This window comes from Guyanagaster necrorhizus, assembly GCF_019112545.1.
Source record: "Guyanagaster necrorhizus MCA 3950 unplaced genomic scaffold BT62scaffold_16, whole genome shotgun sequence".
In the NCBI taxonomy this organism is placed as follows: Eukaryota; Fungi; Basidiomycota; class Agaricomycetes; order Agaricales; family Physalacriaceae; genus Guyanagaster; species Guyanagaster necrorhizus.
The window spans coordinates 726,411-748,077 of NW_025064895.1; the positions used below are offsets into that span (position 1 = coordinate 726,411).

Genomic DNA, 21,667 nt, shown 5'->3' on the forward strand with positions numbered 1-21,667 from the left:
CCCAGCCTGTCTCCAGTAAGCGAACACTCTCCCGACTCGATAGCCTCCCTAGGCCCGTACTCTATGCCTCCAGGATTCCTTACCCTCCTTCTCCTTCTTCCGCTCGACGTCTTATCAGCATCTTGGCTGAATTTTAGGATTTGGTTTTTGAGATAGCGACGTTGCGCTGTAAAGCAGAGAAGAATAGTGTGCCAACATCGACCTACACCGCCTTCGAATGAATCCTGTCAGGATTCTTTTCAGAAAGGGTAACGAAGTCGAGTACAGTGGTATCGAATTCCGTAGTTGATAAGTAACGACTGGAAAAGAGAAATGTTTTGACACGACCACGTGCCTTCCAAAGAATGAGCGGGATGCTGCATAGAATTGATCTCATCAACATAAACGGCTCATACCTAAGTACTTATATACCGCGTGACGAGGGACGAAGGAGATATGGATCTAATCGGAAGTTCAAGATTCAAGCAGAGAGAAGGTGAAGCGCTTGAGCTTGATGAACAGACCGCTATTTCTTACATACAATATAAGTACGAGCTTCGACACGTTTCGATCGTATTTAGGGCGCCCGATAAAAGTGAAGGGCAGTTCCTCATGATTTCGTGCTTCGACCCTCCGCAGAGAACACCAAGCTTCTATAATTCAAACCGCAAATCTAGCGGCGAGCACGTGGCTTGCAATAACAAATTCCGACACCGAGGTGATAGCTGGATGGACATAAAACGTTCCAGCGTTAGATGGAAGGACGGAGAAGCTAGATGAAGCTCTACATAGATACTGATCTGAATGTTTCCAGATGACTGCCTTGAGGAACAGAGAGGCACGGAGAAGTTAAACTGCTTTGCCCGGTAATCGCGTACGATCTCCAAGAAAGTACGTGGAACAAATCTTAAGTGAATAGTGGCGCTATCCCCTCTTCCGTTGACGAATGTCGCTCCAGAGAAAACTGCCAGAGAAGCGGGAGAAGGCACCCAGGGCCCCAGTAAAAAGTCATTACACATTAATATGCATTTGAAGTGGACGTATGTGGCATGCGAGTAAGGGAAAACGTGGTTGTTATGCGCGCATGAAGGAAGGATAGTGTTGTGCAAAATGACCAATGTCGAAAGCAAGAGACGGAATAAATATGCACAAGAGGAGATAATAGAATGGATCATGACGATGGCGTGGGTATTGATTCTGCGTCCTCTTTTGCGTCGATATTAGAATCCTCTTCAGACAATCCACTTGGACGTTGCATGAGTCTTCTTAGACGTGCAAGCTCATCAGCCAGTTGCCTGAGATACCAGGAGTCAGCAACAACTATCGAGCAACCCAAGAAACTTACTTGGCAGTGGCACTGTCCTCCTTGCCCATCCTTATGCTCTCTCCCACCTCCACTTTCAAGCTTTGAATATCGCTCATCCATATCTTCTCCGCCTCCTCTCCGCGTTTCCGATTTTCCGCCCTTGTTCTCTCCAGCTCGTCTCTCAGCACTTTGCACTCTTCAACCTGCTCCAATAGTGCCTGATATTTTACCGCTATCATCTCTGTGTCCTTCTTCATCCGATCCTCTCGTTTTCGCATCTCTTCTCGTAGCTGTTCGGTATCGGTGTTAAATGATTCAACCAAGCCTTTGATAGAATCTCTAAGCGTGACGTATTCCCTCTCCGACTTCTGTGAGAGGGCGGTGGCCTCTGCTAGTGAAGATTCCATCCCTCGCAACGCTTTTTTGGATGTGGACGTTTCCGATTTCAGTTGGGTCTTTAGTAAAGAGGCTTCGGCTTCAGCCTTTCGCGCGCGCTCCAGAAGCTGTCTTTGCTTTAGTTTGAGACTTTTGTAGACGAAGCGAGTCGTACCTCCTGCAAAAGTCTCTCTTTCCTTGCTACAACGCCATTTAGACCCTCGTTCTCTAACCTCAACCTTTCTAGTACTTCTTTCTGATCCTCCGTTTGTCGAGTCAGCTGGGCGACGCTCCTCTGCGACAGCCTCAATTGCGATTTAGTATTTTCTAGAGCGTTGCGGGCGTTGACGACACCTGTCTGTAGGTCGGCCAGAACTTTCGTAGTGCCACCAGGCGTTAGAGACATGCGTTTCGGACTAGGTGACGGAAGGGCATTAGGTGAAGACGGCGGATATGGCGAGAGGGTCGCATGGTTTGGGGTATGGGGGGTGTCAATGGTGAGCCGTTGTGTTGGTGGCTGACCTTCATCAGCTAAGGCCCGAGCATTCCCTGTAGACGGATGAATGAGAGCAGAGACACTTAGGTTGCTGAAGTCACCTACCTACAGATGAGATGGGTATCCCTGTTAACATGACTCCGATCAGAAACCCTTAACGAAAGGCTGGCAATAAACATAAAAGCGCTCACTACTGAGCGTCCTCGTAGGGCTTGGCACCCGCTTGGTAGTATTAGGGCTTGTTGATCCGGTACCGAATGACATTGGTATTCCCTCTCTTATACCATCGTCCACCGCACCATCACGTTCACGTCTCGGTAGGGGCAGACCGCTATCCTGTCTAAGTATGCCCTTATCGAAACTGGATCTCTTTGGTATTTTTGACGGAGTGAAAGGCTGTGGTGGAGGAGATGTCGCTGCAGCCGCCATGGTTGGTTCGAATAGGTCGGGGTAAGGTCGTGGGCCACGAAGTATGACGTTCTCGAGATCGTGGACCTGCGCCTGCTGGTGGCGTATGCTGTGTTTGAGGGTGGATATGTGGTTGCGAACAGCAACTACGGAACAGATTGGTTACAATTGACTGGTGATTGGCATGACTTACTGGGGTCGTCTAAAGAAAAAGAAGGACTGGGGGCGCGTCCAGAACGGATGGATGTCCGCGAAGACGGTCTTGACAGCGATCTGTCGAGCGATCTGTCGTAAGTGTGTTTGTGCGGCGGAACGGCCGGTCCTGGAATGGGAGAGCTCGAGCTCGCAGACATCCACTTCGAGGAGTGACAATGGCCGAAATTTAGCACAGCTGCCCCAAAGAAAGGGAAACGGTCGTGACGGGGACGGCAAGAGGGATCAAGTAGCACCGAGGCGCGAGGTGCCAGATTTACTCCAGCTATTTGTCGATGATTGTTTCGGAGTCTTTCGGCTGGAATCGACTTTTGTTCAATCCCAAAAACATTCATCGCTTGCTCTTGAATCAGTAAAGAAGGTGTGTGTATCCACCTTCAGAGGTATGTATCCTTCCTCTTCCAGTGTAGGCCCAGGTCACTCGTTCTTCTGTCGCCGTAATAAATCGACCATCCCAATTACCGCCGTATCAACGGCAACGGGACGACATGAATAACAGCACAAAACGTCTCCGAAGAAACGGCGACGTATGTCATTAAATACATTCTTGCCTGTACCGTAAATATCGTTCACATTACTTCCTACATTTCAGACTCATTCCATACGGTGTGCCTTCTGAATAACGGGTATTGTCAAAAAATGCCTTGGCTCATGATTTCTATAGATGATCCCTCCGAGTGCCTATCATAGATTTTCCACTGACTCTGGCTTCTCAAGGCCCATACAAATGATTCAATGACGAGCGAATGATTCCGGGCCTGGGTGGCTGTGGCAGCGTCCGTCATCCGCGCAGCGATCAGTACATATGGACCTACACCCACTTTATCATGGGTTCAGATTATGCAGCACGAATCCTCCTTACAGACGGGTTCCCAGCTAGAAGAGTAAGCTCTATCATGTGAAGCTGAACCGCCTGTACTCACTGCAAGCCTTAGGTCAAGTCCAAATATACTTGAAGATGTCCTACAGACTTGGAAATTAACGCCCTTGCTGAGGACCGTTGACAATTTCATTTGTAACTATGGAAGAATGATCATAAATATCTGAACTTATTATTCAAACTACCTGCGCCGTCACGCAATAAGAAATAACATCTTTTGAAGTATCACAGCCGGAAGAATCACAACCCAAAACATCGGAGTTTCATCAAACATTGATTTCACCGTCGATCTGATAACACTTCCCAAAGACCTCCTGCGCTGACTAGGAACATTGTTGGTGGGAGCGTTGGTGACTGAGGCCTCCGAGCTAGAACAATATCAACATGTTCGATTCCAACGACAGTCGATATTGACATACCTTGCAACAACCTGCGCGGATTCGTCAACGGGAGGTGCTTCTGCTTCGCACATCTTCTCGAAATGTGCAATCCTCTTGTTCGCCTGATTCAGGTTCCAGCCGGTATCGAGCAGCCGAATCTGTGCTGCATCACGTTCAGACCTGATGACCTCGATTTCTTCGGATGCTTTCTTGAGCTCATAATTTTCCTTCATCAGATGGTAGATAGTGTTCTGCAGAGAGTTTAACTTTCTTGACATAATGTCTTCAGCTTTTTCTCCCAGACCCGGGCCAAAATGGACGCGTCGAAGGAAGGCGAAATGAACTGGTGGAGTTTTAGCTGGATGCATACAGTGAGAGATGAGGCTTGAGAGTGGAAATGGGAACTTACGTCGCGTGTAGCTGAAATAGAGGATGAACTCATCAGCGACATGGTAACAGGTCAGATCTTATTTAGATCGACCAGTGAGGAACTGAGTACGACAGTTAGGACAACAGCCAGTAAGGCCGTGAGGTGAAGTGCTCGTGAGATGAGTCGCCACGCATTGCAAGCAAAAGAGATGTCCTACCAAAAGGGATGAGTTATCATATGGACTGTGACTTAGACTATCCTCACCGCATGGAGTACAAACTTGCTCATCGCAGTGTCGAAAACGTATGCTGCACAGGCCAGACATCCTGATACTAAGCACGAAGGTTAAGCTGGAAAGTTGAAGGCGAAGACGAAAGATATTTCAAAGTTATATAGATGCTAGGGTTTCATATGTAAGCCGTTGACGAGGAACGAAAGAGGTACCGTTAACAAAGGCTTTCGGATTCCAAAGTTTCTAGGGGAAGCCCAAGTTGGCAAAAGCCTTTGTCAATTCGTACACAAAGAACTGTCATATAGATGCAGCTGATATTTACAGAAACAATCTGTAGAGAACAAGGAGACATTGGTTATGTGTCCAAATGCGCCTTTGCCTATGCTTCGGCAAAAGCCGGACTGGCAGAGATGACTGAAAATCGGGGGCCGCGACTCAGTCACCCACGTTCAAGATCACGACGGATATTCTGTAATTTCCGTGGACACAAGGGTTTCTTTCCGTTGCTACGGCTATGGACGTTCAAGAGTATTCCCCATTTGTTATTGCAACTCGTGATCTTCAAGTTCTTGGCTCGGAGACGTTCTCTGTCCAGAGCGACCTCTTCTTCAGGCGGGCCTTTCTATTGCGAACCTTCACAGAACCGTCAAGAATGGGATCTGCTACGCATGCTGCAATCCACGGCTCCAGGTGCAAAGACGCCTATTCCACAAGTTCAACTTGTTCATTTTCGGGCCGCTTCCGGACCTTCCAACCCGCCTTCCAACCCATCTAGAGCGCAATCAAACGGTCCCCGCCCCCCAGAAAGAACATCCACGGTTCCTCTTCGGAACAACGTCGCCATATTTTTGCCGTTTACAATGCGGAGGATCGCTCCCGTCGCGATATAAAACCCAAGGTTCATTAGCTATAACTTACCGCGTCCTTGTGTTACCGCATTTCATCGTGACCAAACAAAATGCTCTCCTTGTCTTTTGCTGCTTTGGCTCTCTTCGTGGCCGTGAAGGCTGATTCTTGGGGTCCTGCATACTCCCTAGGCCCTACGAGCTCCGCTATCATTGAGGCGTCCACGACCTTCACGCCCGGCACCCCCCCAACTGATGCAGAAGAGTCTGTCTTTCCTAGGATATAAAATGTTGTTCTTCTGACGGTTTTACTTATAGTTCCCTGTTTTTGTGGATAGGTAAACATCAGCTCTCCACCTTCTCTGAAGATTCAATGCTGAACCCATTTGGCAGGCATAAGCAACTCGACGAGCGGCCTGATCCAGGCCGGTGTGGATCAACTCGCGGACAATAACGCCTAGTAAGCACGGGACCTCCAGCTTACTTGCTATACTCATACAGTCGGTAAGCTGTGGCGCTTCGTCGGATCAGTGGTGCGCCATGGCCAGTTACTTCGGGTCTGTTTCCATCCTCAAAAATCCTCCTGTTGTTTCTGACAAGTGCATAGAGTTGTAGACGGCGCCACTACTCAGCTGAACGGCGACATGGTTCCTGTAGACGGTGATCAAGCTATTGGCATCCATTACAAAGTTCGTTCTTCTCTTCTCCTACGTCTGTATCGAATCAAATTTCTCATGTGTTCAAATAGCTGGCCGATGACAACCTGACTTGGAATCAGGTGCGTGTTCGATATTACTTGCTTCAAACGTCAACGGGTCTAATCCACCCTTAGACCGTAACCCTTAATGGAACGGTTATCTCTACTCTTCAAAGCTGTGCGTATATCTTTGCAGTTTTCCCTAACTAGCATTCCTGGACTTGGTGGTGATGTTAAAGCCTTCTTGTAGATGATGGTCCTCTGTTGAACGGTGGTTTCGGAACTGGTACTGAATGTCAATCTGAGTGCACCGGCTCTACCTCCGTTCAGGTAAAGTCGAGTTGTTAGGCTCAACTCCGCGTGTACTGATGGCGTTATAGACATACACCGACACCACAATCGTTCTTCAATCGGCCGACGCTGACTTCTCTTCGACTTTGAGTAAAGGAACAGGCGTTGTAGCCTCCGACATGGTGACTACCGATGGCGGGAAGACTTGGACCATTGCCAGCATCACGATACCGGCCATGGTTTGAAGCGCATGGCGTGGTGAAATATTACCTTTGTGAAATATTTCTATGTCCCCAAAATTATCAGTTGTTTCCCTTTTGTCTTTACATCGGGCCCTTCTGCCCTTTCGACTCCTTGATCAAGCATTTCAGTGTCGCGTCACCGGGTCCCAGCGAATGCGGAGGGACTTGCGATGGCGAGCATATCAAGGGGCTGAGACCCTCAGAGGCGTCTTACTGGTCTGTACGAATTACCTCCACGGAACCAATTTCCTATCGATCAATACATACGGACCTATGTATATTACTGATTAGATGCCATGATCAACTTTAGCCGCAGGACACCAAGGTTGACATCGACAGCCGAAAATCGAAATGCAGGTATAATGAATGATTTGTCAAGCTTATGGTTCATGTCGACACAATTTTGATTCAATTATTCGAGTTTAAAGGAGGAACGCGCGGGGAGTCCAAGTTGGCTAAACCACGGGCACGGGTGCCTTAAACTAAGCTCGAGACGTTTGGACGATAAAAACGAACAAAAACCTATACAAAGCAAGAACCACAGAGAAGAATTTTCGACCAGTCAAAGGTTCATTTGTCCGAAGAACTCGTTCGTCCATGCACTCTGCACACTTTTGATTAGCGCTTGCTAAGGACTCTGCCAAAACATCATCGGCAACGCCGGACTCCATGTCGAAATCTTGAGCTCCGCCTTCATCTTTCAACGGAATGGTATTGCCAACCGAAAGTTTGCTTTTCTGCTCCATTATCACATCCAGCTGATGAAGACACCACCTCCAAGGACGAAGAAGACTCTTCTGCGCATACAAAAATGAAATCCGAGGTGGCCGACGCGATGCTGGAAGTGAATGAGTCTGAATGTTCGTTAGAAATTACTTCGGTGGACGATTGATCTCTGAAAGAAGCAGCAATTAGGATCAAAAAACAAATAGTAGAGACGACAACCCACTCGTTGTCAAGGTTAAGAACTGCTTCCTCGAGCTCCTTCTCTTCCTCGTATTCTCGCAGTGATTTTCGCAATAGAACAATCTCGTCAGTAAGACGCGCCGTTTTGATCTCCAGACCAATAGCATCAGTCCCAAGTTCGATGAGTTTCTGGAAGAGGACCTCGTTGGTGGTCAGAAGCTTTACCAGATACTTGGCAAAGTCCAGATCCAGAGCCAATTGAGCGTTGACAACCCCTATTTCGACAGCTCTGTGTTGATAACCTTCCCATTCCGCCACGAGCTTTCGTGATTCGCTGAGTTCGGTCTCTTAAATCTCGGATACGCCCTTTCAACGCTCTCATCGTCACTTGAGATCCATTCAGCACGATCTGCTTCATTTCGCTTTCATATACGAGGCAGTTGACCTCGCACTCTAGGTGCGCCTCGTCTTGTGTCGCCTATATTCGTCTTCGGAAGTCATGAGTTTCACGTTAATACCCCAAATGCGAGCCTCCAAATGGTCCACCTTCACCCGCGATGTGTCTAATTCCGTTCTCGCACGCTCGCCTAGGACAATTTCTGCTTCGCTTTCTGCCTTAAGTTGTTGGATTTCAGCCTGTGAAGTGGACTTATGGTTGTCGAAAATCGTCTCCAGCGCCATTAGGTGTTGCGTCAACTGGTCTATCTTCGACTGAGATTCCTCTCACAGCATCTTCTCCTTCTCGACCTTGGCGCTTAACAGGTTCTTATCGCCCAGCAGCTTCTTCTTCCGACTCTCGAGAATGGCAACTTGGTTGATCGTGCTGCTCTTGGAGTCTCGTAATGACGCGATTAGTGACGTGACCTGTGTCTTCAACTCCAGAATTTCCGAGTCCCTCTCCTTCTGCATAGCGCAAGCGCGTTTGTCCAACTCGGCCGCCGTATCCTTGTAGTCTAGAGAGGCGTTCGCCAACTGTGGGAACTGGGACGAAGGATTACTGACGGCCAAGACGAGCCTACGGTTGCTCTCCTCTAAGCCAGAGATCTTGTCCATCAGTTCAGCTACTATTCTTTGGTGCGAGGCTATGAGATCATCCTTTCCCTGCATCAGATCGGCCCTCTCCTTCCTGCACGTCTCTTCTTTCTCTTCGTAGATTTGTAGCTTCTTTTCAAGCAATACGATTTTGACATCGACATCTCAAGCTACAAGAAAGAAACTTGCCCATGTTGAAGTGCCTTTGACAAGCGCAGCATGCAGGCCGATAATAATAGCACGTATTGAGCGATTCAGCTTAAAATCGTAACAAGCATATCTTGCAGTAAAAATGTCCTAAGTAAATGAAATCAATAAGATAGTTAGCTTGTACTCAAAACATGACTCCACTCACCATATGGGATGCAGACAGGCTCTTGTAGCTCTTGCAGATGTTGTAAGTAGAGAGCAGAGTAATGTAACAGAGAACTAGAATTAGCCTCTCGAGAGAGAAACGTTCTACTTAAATACATTTCGTATTACTTCGAGATCTTTCTACGAGATACTAAATAAGTCCGGATCACGATCCAAGTCAGCTGCCGCTGACTGGCATCGTATCTTCGAGTACGTTCTCGTACTCGCTCGGGATTGCTATCCCAACACTCCCCCTCAATTCCGAGTTCCTAGAATACCTGCAGATAGATACTCATGTAATGGTCTTGGTAGGCCTTTAGTGAATATATCCGCTAAGTTCTCTTCTGATGCGCAGTGCTGAACTTTGACTTCGTTTGAAGCCATGCGCTCACGAACAAAGTGGTGCCGTATGTCTATATGCTTTGATCGAGCATGGAATATAGGGTTCTCGGCGAATTTGATTGCTGATTGATTGTCGACGAAAATAGTCGTCGCTTTGTAAGGTGGCAATCCTAATTCGGTTAAGAGTGCTCGTAGCCAAATTACTTCCCAGGTTGTGTGTGCAAGGCCCATATATTCTGCTTCCATAGTGGATAAGGCTACGGTAGGCTGTTTCTTTGAACTCCAAGTAACAGCTCCCCCTGCATAGGTACAGACATAACCAGATGTTGATCTTCTATCTGTTCTGTCTTCTCCCCAGTCTGAGTCTGAATAAGGTATCAGCTCATCCATAGTCCCTCCATATGTGATTCCGAAGTCTAGAGTTCCCTTCAGATAGCGGAAAACTCGCTTCAAGGCTGTGACATGCTCAGCAGCCGGATTCTACACGTACTTGCTTAATTCGGTGACAGCATGTGCAATGTCGGGCCGGGATCCATTGGCCGCATACATTAGTGATCCGACACCAGTATGGTAATATTGCCTGGTGGCTGTGTCAACACCTTGTGGGTCTTCTGTTGGAATTTTCTCTAGCCATACATTTGGGTCCATAGGCATTTTGACCAGTTTGCAGTCATTCATGCCCATTTGCTCAAGTACTTTGAGAATATATGCCTTCTGAGATAGAGTGATAGTGCTCTTGTCCCTATTCCTGTCTATCTTCATGCTCAATATATATTGAATCTCCCCCATGTCTGTGACATTTAGCTTCTTCTTAAGCTCTTCTTTCATTTTAGACATAGTTTCATCATCTGGGGCAAGTAATGTCATGTCATCAACATGTACAGCTACGATTATGGGACCAGAACTCATTTGTCTGATGTACACACATTGATCACTGATCAATCTGATGTATCCAAGTCCCAAAAATGTAGCATTTAATTTGTCATTTCAAACTTGGCCAGATTGCTTGAGTCTGTACAATGTTAATTTGAGGTGTGCCACTTTTTCACTCCCATCTGAATATTCAGGTGGCTGTGCCATATAAATGGATTCATTGAGTTTACTATTTAAGTAAGCTCCAACAACGTCTATTCCATGAATGATTAGGTTTCTTTGAGTGGCAATTGCTATGAGTAGGCGAAATGTGTCCAGCCTGACAACTGGTGCATATGTCTCAAAGAAATCAATGCCAGGTACCTGTAAAAATCCTTTTGCAACAAGTCTGGCCTTGTACCTGGTGATTTTCCCATCACCATCTCTTTTCAATCTGTAAGTCCACTTGCAATCCACAAGTGATCTGTCTTTGGGTAATTCTTTCAGTTGCCATGTGCTTAGGGAAGTCAATAGATTGTATTCTTCATCCATTGCTTTCTTTCAATGATGCCAGTCTGGCCTTGTTTTGGCTTCTTCAAGGCTTAATGGCTCATCACTGAGATTGTCTGCAGTTTCCCCAATGCATGCATAGTCTATTGCAACATTTACGGCTTCCAAAGATGATTCTTCTGAGGTACGCTGTTGTTCCAATGTTTTCACAGCTTGTACACTTGGATTATAAAGTGTCTGGTAACTCAGTTGAGTCTTTAATGCAATCCAGACCGATTTGTTGCATGGCTCGATCACTTTCTCATGCTATATTGGAAAATTTGATTTGATCGATGACACATCAGGGGCTATTTCCCCTTTTGGTTCGACATTTCCAGCATCCACGGAATTGTCTGAAATGCCATCATTTCAATCTGGAGTCTGCTTGACTTTGCTCCTTGACTCCCTCTCGAGCAACGAAGAGTGGGAGACTATATAGTCAGTGTCTATAGGCTCTGTAGTGTTGTTTTCAGGGAATATAACATTTCTTGAGGTCTGAATCTGCCTGGTTTGAGGGTTATAATATCTCCAGGCCCTGGATTCATCTGTAAGACCTGTGAAAATAAATTCCCTTGACTTTGGGTCCAGTTTTGACCTCTTGTTATCTTGCTGCAACATCCAGCACTTTACTCCGAATTCCTGAAGTGCTGAAATATCTGGTTTCATGCCCTGAAACACTTCTTCTGGGGTTAGATCATTCTTGATGGCCCTGGTTGGTGATCGGTTTTTCAAATATGTGGCATATGCCACTGCCTCAGGCCATAGAAACTTCAGTAGGTGATGTTCTTCTAGCATGGCATGTGCATGCTCCACAAGAGTCCGATTTATTTTCTCAGCAACTCCGTTTTGAGATGGAGAGTATGCTGCAGTCAATTCCAACTGTATGCTATTGTCCTGGAGGTATTCCTTTACCTCTTTATTGACATATTCCTTTTCATTGTCAATCCTCATAAACTTCAGATCCTTCTCTTTGTAAACTTTGATGTATTTTTGATACTGCTGGATCTTCTTTCGAATTTTCATACCTTGCTTTGACTTTAAAAAATACAACATTGTCTTTTGGGATTTTCTATCTGTGAAGCTTATGTAATACCTTTCACCATGGATACCCTGAGTTCAGGCTGACCCCCATAGATCCGAAAATGTCATTTCCCCTATTTCAGTATAGTCTCTTTCAGCTTCCTGTGAAAATGGCTTGATATGATGTTTGGCTTTTATGCAAGCTATGCAATCTGTCTGAGGCTCAGCTGACTCATCTATATCCATCCTCTTGACCATTTTCTTCCTAAATAGTCTCTTTACTGATCTCATATTTAAGTGGCCTAATGTTTTGTGCCACTTTTGCCATGATCAGGCTGATTTCATAGCATGGGCCTGGGTTATTTCTGGAACAATGATGTCAAGGCTGTACAGCTTTGATATTTTATCTCCATGGCTGATTATCTTGCCATGTGATGAGATAATATCCATTCTGGACTCTTTGAATCTGAGTTCAAATCCAGTATCTGTAATGTGCCCTATTGACATAAGATTGAATGGTGCATCAGGACAGTGGATACACTCCTTTAGTGTGACTGGAGTGATCTTTTCCCCTTCAACCATTTTAATCTTGACAGTTCCCCTTCCTAAACCCTTGGTTTTTCCTACACCAATGACTTCATGTCCTGGGGTTTCAACATAGTCAGAAAAATATAATCTATTTTTGATTATATGTCTGGTGGTGCCAGAGTCCCCTAGCTATGATACTCCTGAGAGTGAAGTAAGTGTGACATCTGTTGCACAAAATACATAGTCATCTTCTTCTGAGTCCAATTTAGCAATATGTGCCTGAGTCTGGCCCTTTCCCTTTTCTTTCCATGACTTTCCAGAATTCTTCTTCCTATTTAGGCAATTTATTCTGATGTGACCAGTTTTCCCACATCTGTAACATGTGACTTTTGAATTGGACTTCTTGCCATATGCTGCAAGTGTCGTGGTCTGATCAGAAGTCTTTTCCTTTAGTCGGATGTCTTCCTAGAGAATTCAGGAAATCAACTTGTAAGAATCTTTCAAGTCAGCAGTATCCACTGATGAGATGAATGAATTCCATGATTCTGGGAGTGATGTAAGCAGTGTGATAGAGAAGTCCTCCTCCTCAACTTTCTGCTTAAGAGATGCCAGCTCCTCCTGATAGGACCTCAAAGTCCTAATATGCTCCTCTATGTTTCCTCCTTCTTCACACTGAGCTCTGAAGAATTTCCTTCTGACAAGGACAATTCCCATGGATCCCCTAGACTCATACATATCTTTCAGAGCTTTTCAGGCTTCTGCCAAAGTCTTTGAACCAGCAATATATACCAGCGGACCATCAGAAACCTGCAATCTTATTGTTGAAAGAGCCTTCCTATCGCTCTTCTTCTAATCTGCCACCAGTGTCATGTCTGCTGAGGCCAGAATACTTCCATCTGCATAATCAATCAGTCCTAAATCAGTTAGGATATCGATCATCTTGATTTTCCATGTCGGATAATTTTCCGGGCCCTTAAGGGGGTCAATTCTATACACAGACTGGCTATCCATACGGTTCTACGTGTGTACATAAAGTACGAAAGAGTGCGAAGTGAGTAGTGATGTAAGTTCAGTTATGGCCGGGGCCCATAACCTGTTGTAAGTAGAGAGCAGAGTAATATAACAGAGAACTAGAATTAGCCTCTCGAGAGAGAAATGTTCTACTTAAATACATTTTGTATTACTTCGAGATCTTTCTATGAGATACTAAATAAGTCCAGATCATGATTCAAGTCAGCTGCCACTGACTGGCATCGTATCTTCGAGTACGTTCTCATACTCGCTCGGGATTACTATCCCAACAGCAGACATTTGGAACATTGTCCTATCATTTTTACAGAGTAAAGAAAGTAGAAATAGGATGGACTTCCAGATTTGTGGCTTTACAAGCTGAGAGAGAGAGGAAGAAAGCAGCATGTGCTGCTCTTCTGTCATGGTGTGTTACATGTGTCCGATACCTTCCTGGTGGACTTGCTGGACCCTGGTTGGATAAAAGACTGTTGTTACACCAGAAATCAACCATAAAGCAAGAGAACAATGTTGTAAGTACTATTGGGATAAGTAAGTAAAATGTATATAGGTACAGTTGACTATCTCACAATGCATGATGTCAAAATGCATAATTCTGACAATGCATATGGATTGGGCTGGAACACAGTTGGGAAGCAGGGAAATGGGCTAGAAATGCATATCGCATAATGCATATGGTTCTAGTTAGGAATATGCATTGTCAGATCGAAAATTATAGTAAGCTGATATGACATTATGCATATATTAAAACAATAAAGAACATAATTTGTTTGTATAGACTATGACAAATACAAAAAAAATTATTGTAAAGCGACGCAGCCTATATCTCTATAAACATGCCTCCTGAACCAACATGAAAACCATATGCTAAACCTGGAAATCCATATGAGCATACAAAACAGAAGGAGAAAGTCTCAATATACACATCATCAGCTCAGCCTCCAAAGCAGATCTCCCGCCCACACGTCACAACAGGAGACTGGCTCATAGTATTCAAACATGTTGATAACCATCCTTCCTATCGATATGCTGACATTGTGGCACATTTCACAAATCAAAAGGAAGGTGCACTGCTCTTTACCCAATCAACTCTTTCATGGAAACTGGCATCTCATACAAAAATCAAACAGCGTGCAAACGAGAACCCTAATGCACTATCATCCAAAAAGTCTTGTATTGTCATCCGACCTGATGTGGAGCGTGCTGTTGCATCCTGGTATCAGAACATGCAGCTCCGAGATGAGACTGTAACTGGTGCAATGCTGATAGAGAAGCGAAATCGGATTGAAAATCTGATGAATATTCCAGAGGATCAGTGTTTGAAAGAAGAGGGATGGTTGAGGTCATTCTGCAAGGCATGGAAGATTCAGGAGGTTCAGTGGCATGGAGAAGCAGGCTCAGTGGATATGATGGCAGTGGAAAAAGAATGTGTGCGTCTTCACAGCATTATAGTGAAATATGCGATGCAGGACAGATGGAATATTGATGAATTCAGTCTTGTCATCTTTGCTATCTCAGATCGTACCTTGGCATCTGGTCCTATGAGTGGACGAAAACAGGACAAGTTCCACATCACCATATGTTTTGCTGTGAATGCAGATGGGAGTGAGCGAATGCCAGTTGTTTTCATTGGCAAGTCAAAGCAACCACAGTGTTTCAAGAAAAAGAGTCCAATGGCAATGGGATTCTATTATCGGAATAACAAGAAGGCCTGGATGACAAGCAAAATATTTACGGAGTGGGTGAAGATGTTTGATTTAAAGATGAAGAGGGAGATGCAGCAGGTTCTGCTGACCTTGGACAACTTTCGAGGGCATTCCATTGCTTATACACCCCATAACACAAAGCTGAAGTTCTTCAAGCTTAATATGACTCTATATGTTCAGCCGCTAGATGCTGGTATTATCCACTGCTTCAAGACACATTATCAGAATGCCATATGTATCCATGCACTTGATCTCGATGATCTTGGAGAGTCTGAGATCTTCAAGCTTGATCTCCTTGAAGCTATAACTATCGCTCATGATGCTTGGGCAAATGTCAGCAGTGAAACAATAGCAAACTGCTGGAAACACACCGGTATAATGCCTGACAATGCATCCGAGTCACAGTCTACCACACCATCCAATGATTTCCAAGATGCCTCACTCCTCAAGTCTGCATAGAACCTTGTTTGTGACTTTGCCTCAACAGACAAATACACACTTCCAGGGATTGAACAGGCATTGCAGAATCTGCTTGGAAACCAATATGCTGATGCTGACTGACATCCTGCTCTTATGGCTGTTATGAATGCAGAGAATGACATTGGTAAAGCACTGAAGGCAGTCAATCAGTTGGCTTCTTCGTCACAGTCAAAAATGAACACACCTCCCACCCAAATTGCCCCCATTCAACAGCTCCAGACAGCAGAGATAATGTTGAAGGACCATCTTGTCAAATTGAAACAACGAAATCGCATGTTTAGTCCCATTCCAACCATTGAAGAGATGGTTAACTCTATTGCAGAAGAGTATACTGAAGATCTTGAGGTGATGCCAACAGATGAGGAGATTGTTGCTGCTGTCAAGCATGATATTGCAGTAGAAAATGGGGAAATAACTGTCATTGACGATGAGGAGGAGGAAGAAGAGGAAGAGGAGGGTGAGGAAGAACAGACCTTGATAACTACAAGGGAAGGATTTGAGCTTATTCAAAAGCTGGAGGCATTTTGTGTTTCACAAGGTGACCAGGGTGGATTAGTACCACAGCTGAGGAAGTTGAGAGGGGCATTATTCAAGGAGATGCATGGAAAGCTGACCCAAAAGCCACTGACAGCATTTTGGGGAAATGACGACGTTGTCACATAAAGTCACATGTCACATCACGTGCTATTTTGGTTCTGCATAAATCTATAAATGCATACGGTTTTGGTGTCTCCCGACCATATGCATTGTGAGATAGTCAACTGTATATGAGTTAATGAACATACCTCATAGTAGCTCGGGTAAATGAAAGAGTCCGTAGGCGCCAGTGTACAATATGGGTAATATAGGCGGAAAAAGTCGGGTAGCACGTGTCTCGTTCAACAAACCGGGCACCAAGATCAAAGCAAGGCTTCAGCAATACCTCTCCCCAGTCATTATGGCTAATTCTAAAATTTGTTTCGTACTTGAATTCGCAATCGGGGCGTCAAATTCGACAATTTCATCAGCAAAGTGTTGTCCTGCACAGAAAGGATGCCGTCTCCCTTCCAGAAGGTATGCCTATCTGCGACACCGTTTCAGACCCAGAGGACAGACACTGTGGAGAGTCTCAGCAAAAATAGGCATCTCTATCTCTAGATATGTATTATATACATGCACATACAAACCGACTTTACTGACTTCTTCGTCCGGTACGCCGGGCCACAACGTCCAGGCAACTCTCAGGTTCGCTTGGGTTAGAGATTCTGTTCTCCTGATATATGGGTGGGGTCTCACGTTACGGGCTACTCCTCCTATTCACCTCGAACACCCCTGTTGTTGGCCCATAAATCCCCCCGCTATCCTTGCAATTTCCTCCACTTAAACATGATTAACAACACCAGCACCCAATTGTTCCAAACCAATAGTTCACGTTTCGCCGTTGCAATTGCAATGGCACAAGCCGCATTCGGCCTTACCAAGGTAGGGTTCTTCAGTTGACATCCTTACGCTTGCGCTAACTGCTGCATTCATAGAGCATTTTCGCTCTGTTATTATTCTGGGCGTGTCCGTCAATGGCACCTTCATTGCCCGAATACCACCGCATGGCTGTTACAGCCATGATGGTAGAACGAAGCACATCTCGACACTCAACGATGGTGGCTCCGTCCTTATCACAGGTATCCCTCACATTATCCAGTTCTACCTGGGTGAAACGTAGTCAGTCTGTGACAATACCATTGCGGAACGACGAACGTGGGCGTAAAAAGTAAGCCACTTTTTCATCTTTACCAGATCGTTTTACTCTGATCGATTTATAGAACGAGAGGAAATCAGGCACGTCGCTCATATAGCCAAGGCTGAGATGAGACCGCTCACTCGGCGTATGTCGTCGTCATTGCGAGCTGCCATGACTCCGTTCCACCTTCGTCGGACGCTTACTGCCTTCGTCAGGCATCCGTCCAGTTGAGTCGCATCGGAACCACTGTAGAAGAGCCAGTGGTAACGCCCCAGGAGACCATCTCGGTTGCGTCGAAGAAGATTGCGAAGGCTGGCAAGAAAGCCAAACAAGTTTTGCTCGAGAGTATTCACTAGGTGTTCAAATCTTGACTATCACAACTTGTATTCAGCTGAAATAGGAAAGCTCATTGGCCCAACAATATTATTTCTCAAAGCCAGGCCCCAAATCCAGGTGGTGGCCGACTATTTCACCGGAAAATCCCGGTATCTCCACCACGACCACAGCCTTTTTTTTTTCGAAACCTTTCTACTGTATTCCATCCTGCCTTCCCAGATGGTACATTCATGTGTAATTTGCCTCTCTAAATGCGGCAGTCTCGTTTTCACGCCCTGCGGTAATTGAACTTGTTTCTCGTGCTCCAGGACAATGTCTACAACTAACCCAATCATCCTTGTAGGACACACATTCTCATAAACATACAGTCTTTGTCTGCTCACCATGTGTCACAACATCAGTATCTGCCTCGTTCATTCCACCAATTCATCGTCCTGCGGCATACGTCGCGTCTTTCTTGACACGTCTCCGGATCCGCGGAGGTCGAAGACCTTAAGCAACGGCTGAAGGTTGCTGAGGATCGTCTTCAAGAAGAGTCCCGTTCCCCACCAGCTGGAACTCGTTTTTATTGATTCTAAGAGATATGCGGTCTCAATTTCGTTAGGCCTCCGCTCTGATAGCTGTGGCGATCTCGACGAGAATAGAAAACCTGCCCTGTCATCTTTTTCACGGCCTGGGCGAAGCATTCGGGTCCCGACCGCGACCACTCCAGCGGTGCACCCTCTACACTAGTCAGCTGAGTTACCGATCTTTGCACACCTGCGGGAACAAAGAATTTGGAAAAGCTGCTTGTTATTAGTCGAGACCTCATCGCTGACGGACCTATATCTGATAACAAGGTGTGGTGCACAGGTCTTCGATATCTCCTTCAATACAACATTGTTTCCGTTGCTTCCCTTCAGCAACCGACATTTGCTCCCTGGGATAAGTGTATCTTATAGGAAAGCTCAACAACCGAACCCTGTTCGGCATCACCTTTATCCTACTCTTCGGTGAAATCTCGCCTCTGCTCTCCTCTATTAATATTAAGATCTCGGACATTGGTATGCAAGCGCAGATTGAACTCGTAGCTGTGCCTGATCTTGCACCGACTCGTCCATTAGGCTTGGAGATGCTGTATCTGCGGACGACTGCTGTGTGCCCGTATTTCTGATGTGAGGCGACGAATAAATTTAGGTGTATCAAGGAGGACTGTCACCGGACTGTGGGGCCCGCCGACGGCCTACTGCGGCTCGATGCTGTTTCCTGAGGTCAAGGCGACTGGTATACCTTTCAAGACATCACTTGATATTCGATGTGTTGCGGTAAAATACATGTCGTGGTAGAGAGCGAGCTATTAAGATACGCAAATATTTGAAGAAGATCCCGACAAGGTTTTTGCCTTCACGGTATACCGCGTATGGAGCGGGCGCAGATGAAGACAAGCATGGTGAAGAATGACAGAACCGGCAGGACGTAGCTGGGGATTTCTTCAAGTATAAAATATAACACGACATTGATTCATGGCCAGATGAAAGCGAGAATGTTTTCGAAAAGGTTGATAGTCAAGTTCGTGGTAGAGAGACGAAGCGAAGGCTAGTGTTTCAATAAGGGTACTGGTTAGAACTTGGGTCCGATCTCCGTAAGCATGAAGTAAGCGCTGCAGTCATCCTCCGGTTCAGGACCGTCGGTGTCTATACAGTTTCGCCGCACCGGTTTACTAGTCCATCATAATGTTGTCCGTTCCTTTACTGCACCGGATAGGCGAAGGTCCGTGATATTGGTTCTAAACCTGAGACTCAAGTTACTCAGCATGCGCTAGCTCACCTAGTCGATCGTGCTGATTAGGGCACTGGACAATATTGTCTCAGCTTCCATGCCCTTGTTTACGTGCAGGCTTGGCTGCACCCCCGAATTTCCTTGATGGGACAAGCCTGATGGATCTATCTACGAAGAATCAGGAGACGCTGCTCGCAGCTGGTCGTCGACAAGAGATCCTATCATTGTCTGAGTCCAGATCTGAGGGTATCAGGGCGTCCTTCTCTGTCTGACATATGCATCTTTGACATCACCATCATCACAGAAGCTTCGTTTTCATCGCTTCGTCATGATACCCCTTCAGAAACCGTCATTCGCTCTCCAAGTTGAGCGTCTCAATGAGCTTTAAGAACGCAACTGCTGGCTGAACCCCGTTGGGTATTGCCCTTCCGTTTCTTTTGGAGTGAGATGTGATGTCGGATCTCGGTATTCGCGTGCACGCGATTGCGCCACGGGAAGCCCTCCATCTTCTCTTTCACCTCCACCCTGGTTAACAGGTCATCTGTGCCAGTCCAGCCTTTGTTCTGGATCTGCTGGAGATCATCCATGAGAATCCCATTCGGCTGCCGCACCCATCGGTGTTACGATGTAATAAGGAAGAGGTCATACTCAGAGCGTACAGTCCAGACGGAGAGAAGATCGAGGCGCTGTGCAAGCCGGGCAGTGCTAAAACACAGTAACCGGTTTACCCAGTTTCGCCGACGCAGGGGAAGGCGCGATTATGCCGTCGTGTCAATTTTACTCATGTGTCCAGTGCTATGAATCACGTGGCAGCTTACCAGAGTAAACGGGGGGTAAGCGCCGCATGTGTGAAATGATGACGTATACTGCACGAATGACAGTCCATTTTCGCGTCTAGATGATCCGCCTCCGCATCATTTCTATTCTTATCGACATTAACTGCCATATAAAAGGTACCCAGTAGACTGCCATTGAAATTCGTCTTCTTGACCTTCCTCATCCAACTCAACTAAACCCGTCTACTAATCTAACGACCTCATCATGAAATTGACGCTCCCTATCACTATCCTCCCTGCTCTCGTAGCATCCGTCCTCTCCACCCCCATCCATATTTCTCGAGATGTATACGTTCCCCCAGTGACGTATCCCGTTGCCGGCACAGTGTGGACAGTCAACACCACCCAGACTGTTACCTGGGATGTATCCGATCCCCCAGTAAACATCACGAACCGATATGGCGAGATTAGGCTTAGGGAGGGTGATCTTCTTACGCCTTGTACGTCTCCTTCGTTCTTTCTGTATTGTCGCTGTGGTGCTGATGTCGGTACAGTGGTACTCGCCGACGGGTTTGACATCCTCCTAGGACAACAGGAGGTGACGGTGCCGTGGGTTCTGGAGGGTGCTGATTATAGTATCGTTCGTGCGTGCCATTCTTCTCTGATGCAGTTGATGTGTCCTTGAATAATTTGTCCCTCTGTACAGTGTTCGGAGACTCTGGCAATTGGAGCCCTGATTTCACCATCACGGGCGGTCCGGAGTATTGAAACGCCGTTAAGCCTTTGGACATCATACAAATTCACAATTGTACACAGAATTAGTATCGTTACGAGTGGGTTTATAGCCCTCATGGACATGAACTTTGGACCAGGATATTTGTTGTATTGTTTTGCATGATTGTACCAATGTGTTGGACTTTAATGTGTAGATAATTTTTAACGATTTCTGATGACTTTGTTTAAACACATAATAATGAATCAGGTCACCTGTTTGAAGCGGGTATACATTCTTCATTTTCCTCCGAGAAATCGCCTATACGCATGTGCGTGCAATCAGACAATCCGAGTTCAGGCACATTTGTAAACCCCCCAGTCTTTGCCGCGGCATGGTCAGAGCATGACTCAATTTAAATAATATTCCAATTGCAGATGCAGTTTAGCTTAAAATGATGAAGTTGGGCACAAAACATTCTGATCATCCTAGAAACAATCTCATCGCTTTAGGTGAATGCGACAAGCAGAAAGAAAATGGTTGAAACAAGCGGAAAGTGGAAACGCGGTCTTTACTGTTTCGCGACGCGTCAGTCACGTGATAGTGACAGTCATCCCACGGGCCTCGATCCGAATCATCTGTTCCTATTCCTTTGTCTCTCTTCGCGCGTCAGACCGGTGTACAATCTGTACCTGCGACTATACGGAGCCAGTCTTCTATACCATGCGATAAGTAGCACGGCACTGAAAATTCAGTTAATGCTGTCTGGCCTTTCAGGATATGTCCACTGTTTGAAATGCCTATCCGACTATATCTCGTCAAGCAGCCCCGATAGCCTAACATCTGCGTGTCATAC

The 21,667-nt window shown here is 46.0% G+C and overlaps 8 protein-coding genes across 8 annotated transcripts; 4 read left to right on the forward strand and 4 right to left on the reverse strand.

Moving 5' to 3' along the window:
• Positions 1–1,150: 1,150 nt before the first annotated feature.
• On the reverse strand, positions 1,151–2,917 carry BT62DRAFT_898204 (uncharacterized protein; the record flags this gene model as incomplete). The annotated part of the gene is made up of 6 exons (XM_043183327.1): positions 1,151–1,274; positions 1,325–1,788; positions 1,836–2,209; positions 2,262–2,282; positions 2,348–2,710; positions 2,758–2,917. The coding sequence occupies 6 exons, from the start codon at positions 2,915–2,917 to the stop codon at positions 1,151–1,153; spliced, it is 1,506 nt and encodes a 501-aa protein (XP_043038574.1).
• A 1,017-nt stretch (positions 2,918–3,934) lies between these two features.
• BT62DRAFT_208906 (uncharacterized protein) lies at positions 3,935–4,629 on the reverse strand. The gene has a single exon (XM_043180058.1). It carries the CDS (start codon positions 4,403–4,405, stop codon positions 4,037–4,039), a length of 369 nt encoding a protein of 122 aa, XP_043038575.1. The 5' UTR covers positions 4,406–4,629; the 3' UTR covers positions 3,935–4,036.
• Positions 4,630–4,674: 45 nt separating this feature from the next.
• On the forward strand, positions 4,675–5,941 carry BT62DRAFT_1077283 (uncharacterized protein; the record flags this gene model as incomplete). Its single annotated transcript, XM_043179287.1, has 5 exons — positions 4,675–4,710; positions 4,887–4,921; positions 4,977–5,749; positions 5,803–5,822; positions 5,878–5,941. 3 exons carry the CDS (start codon positions 4,675–4,677, stop codon positions 5,527–5,529), a joined length of 624 nt encoding a protein of 207 aa, XP_043038576.1. The 3' UTR covers positions 5,530–5,749; positions 5,803–5,822; positions 5,878–5,941.
• On the forward strand, positions 5,598–6,717 carry BT62DRAFT_981400 (uncharacterized protein; the record flags this gene model as incomplete). Its single annotated transcript, XM_043189593.1, has 9 exons — positions 5,598–5,749; positions 5,803–5,822; positions 5,878–5,944; positions 5,994–6,041; positions 6,092–6,173; positions 6,233–6,262; positions 6,317–6,359; positions 6,432–6,511; positions 6,562–6,717. The coding sequence occupies 9 exons, from the start codon at positions 5,598–5,600 to the stop codon at positions 6,715–6,717; spliced, it is 678 nt and encodes a 225-aa protein (XP_043038577.1).
• Positions 6,718–7,407: 690 nt separating this feature from the next.
• BT62DRAFT_920828 (uncharacterized protein) lies at positions 7,408–8,727 on the reverse strand (the record flags this gene model as incomplete). The annotated part of the gene is made up of 3 exons (XM_043184251.1): positions 7,408–7,609; positions 7,664–7,954; positions 8,348–8,727. 3 exons carry the CDS (start codon positions 8,725–8,727, stop codon positions 7,408–7,410), a joined length of 873 nt encoding a protein of 290 aa, XP_043038578.1.
• Positions 8,728–16,877: 8,150 nt separating this feature from the next.
• BT62DRAFT_1007453 (uncharacterized protein) lies at positions 16,878–17,460 on the forward strand (the record flags this gene model as incomplete). The annotated part of the gene is made up of 3 exons (XM_043177342.1): positions 16,878–16,973; positions 17,027–17,252; positions 17,312–17,460. The coding sequence occupies 3 exons, from the start codon at positions 16,878–16,880 to the stop codon at positions 17,458–17,460; spliced, it is 471 nt and encodes a 156-aa protein (XP_043038579.1).
• A 518-nt stretch (positions 17,461–17,978) lies between these two features.
• On the reverse strand, positions 17,979–18,606 carry BT62DRAFT_1007454 (uncharacterized protein; the record flags this gene model as incomplete). The annotated part of the gene is made up of 3 exons (XM_043177343.1): positions 17,979–18,288; positions 18,325–18,499; positions 18,552–18,606. The coding sequence occupies 3 exons, from the start codon at positions 18,604–18,606 to the stop codon at positions 17,979–17,981; spliced, it is 540 nt and encodes a 179-aa protein (XP_043038580.1).
• A 1,758-nt stretch (positions 18,607–20,364) lies between these two features.
• On the forward strand, positions 20,365–20,867 carry BT62DRAFT_995051 (uncharacterized protein; the record flags this gene model as incomplete). Its single annotated transcript, XM_043190505.1, has 3 exons — positions 20,365–20,599; positions 20,654–20,743; positions 20,806–20,867. 3 exons carry the CDS (start codon positions 20,365–20,367, stop codon positions 20,865–20,867), a joined length of 387 nt encoding a protein of 128 aa, XP_043038581.1.
• Positions 20,868–21,667: the final 800 nt, after the last annotated feature.

Coding starts and splice junctions, on each gene's coding strand:
- BT62DRAFT_208906 (XM_043180058.1), bottom strand. CDS start 4,405: ATGCATCCAGCTAAAACTCCACCAGTTCATTTCGCCTTCCTTCGACGC.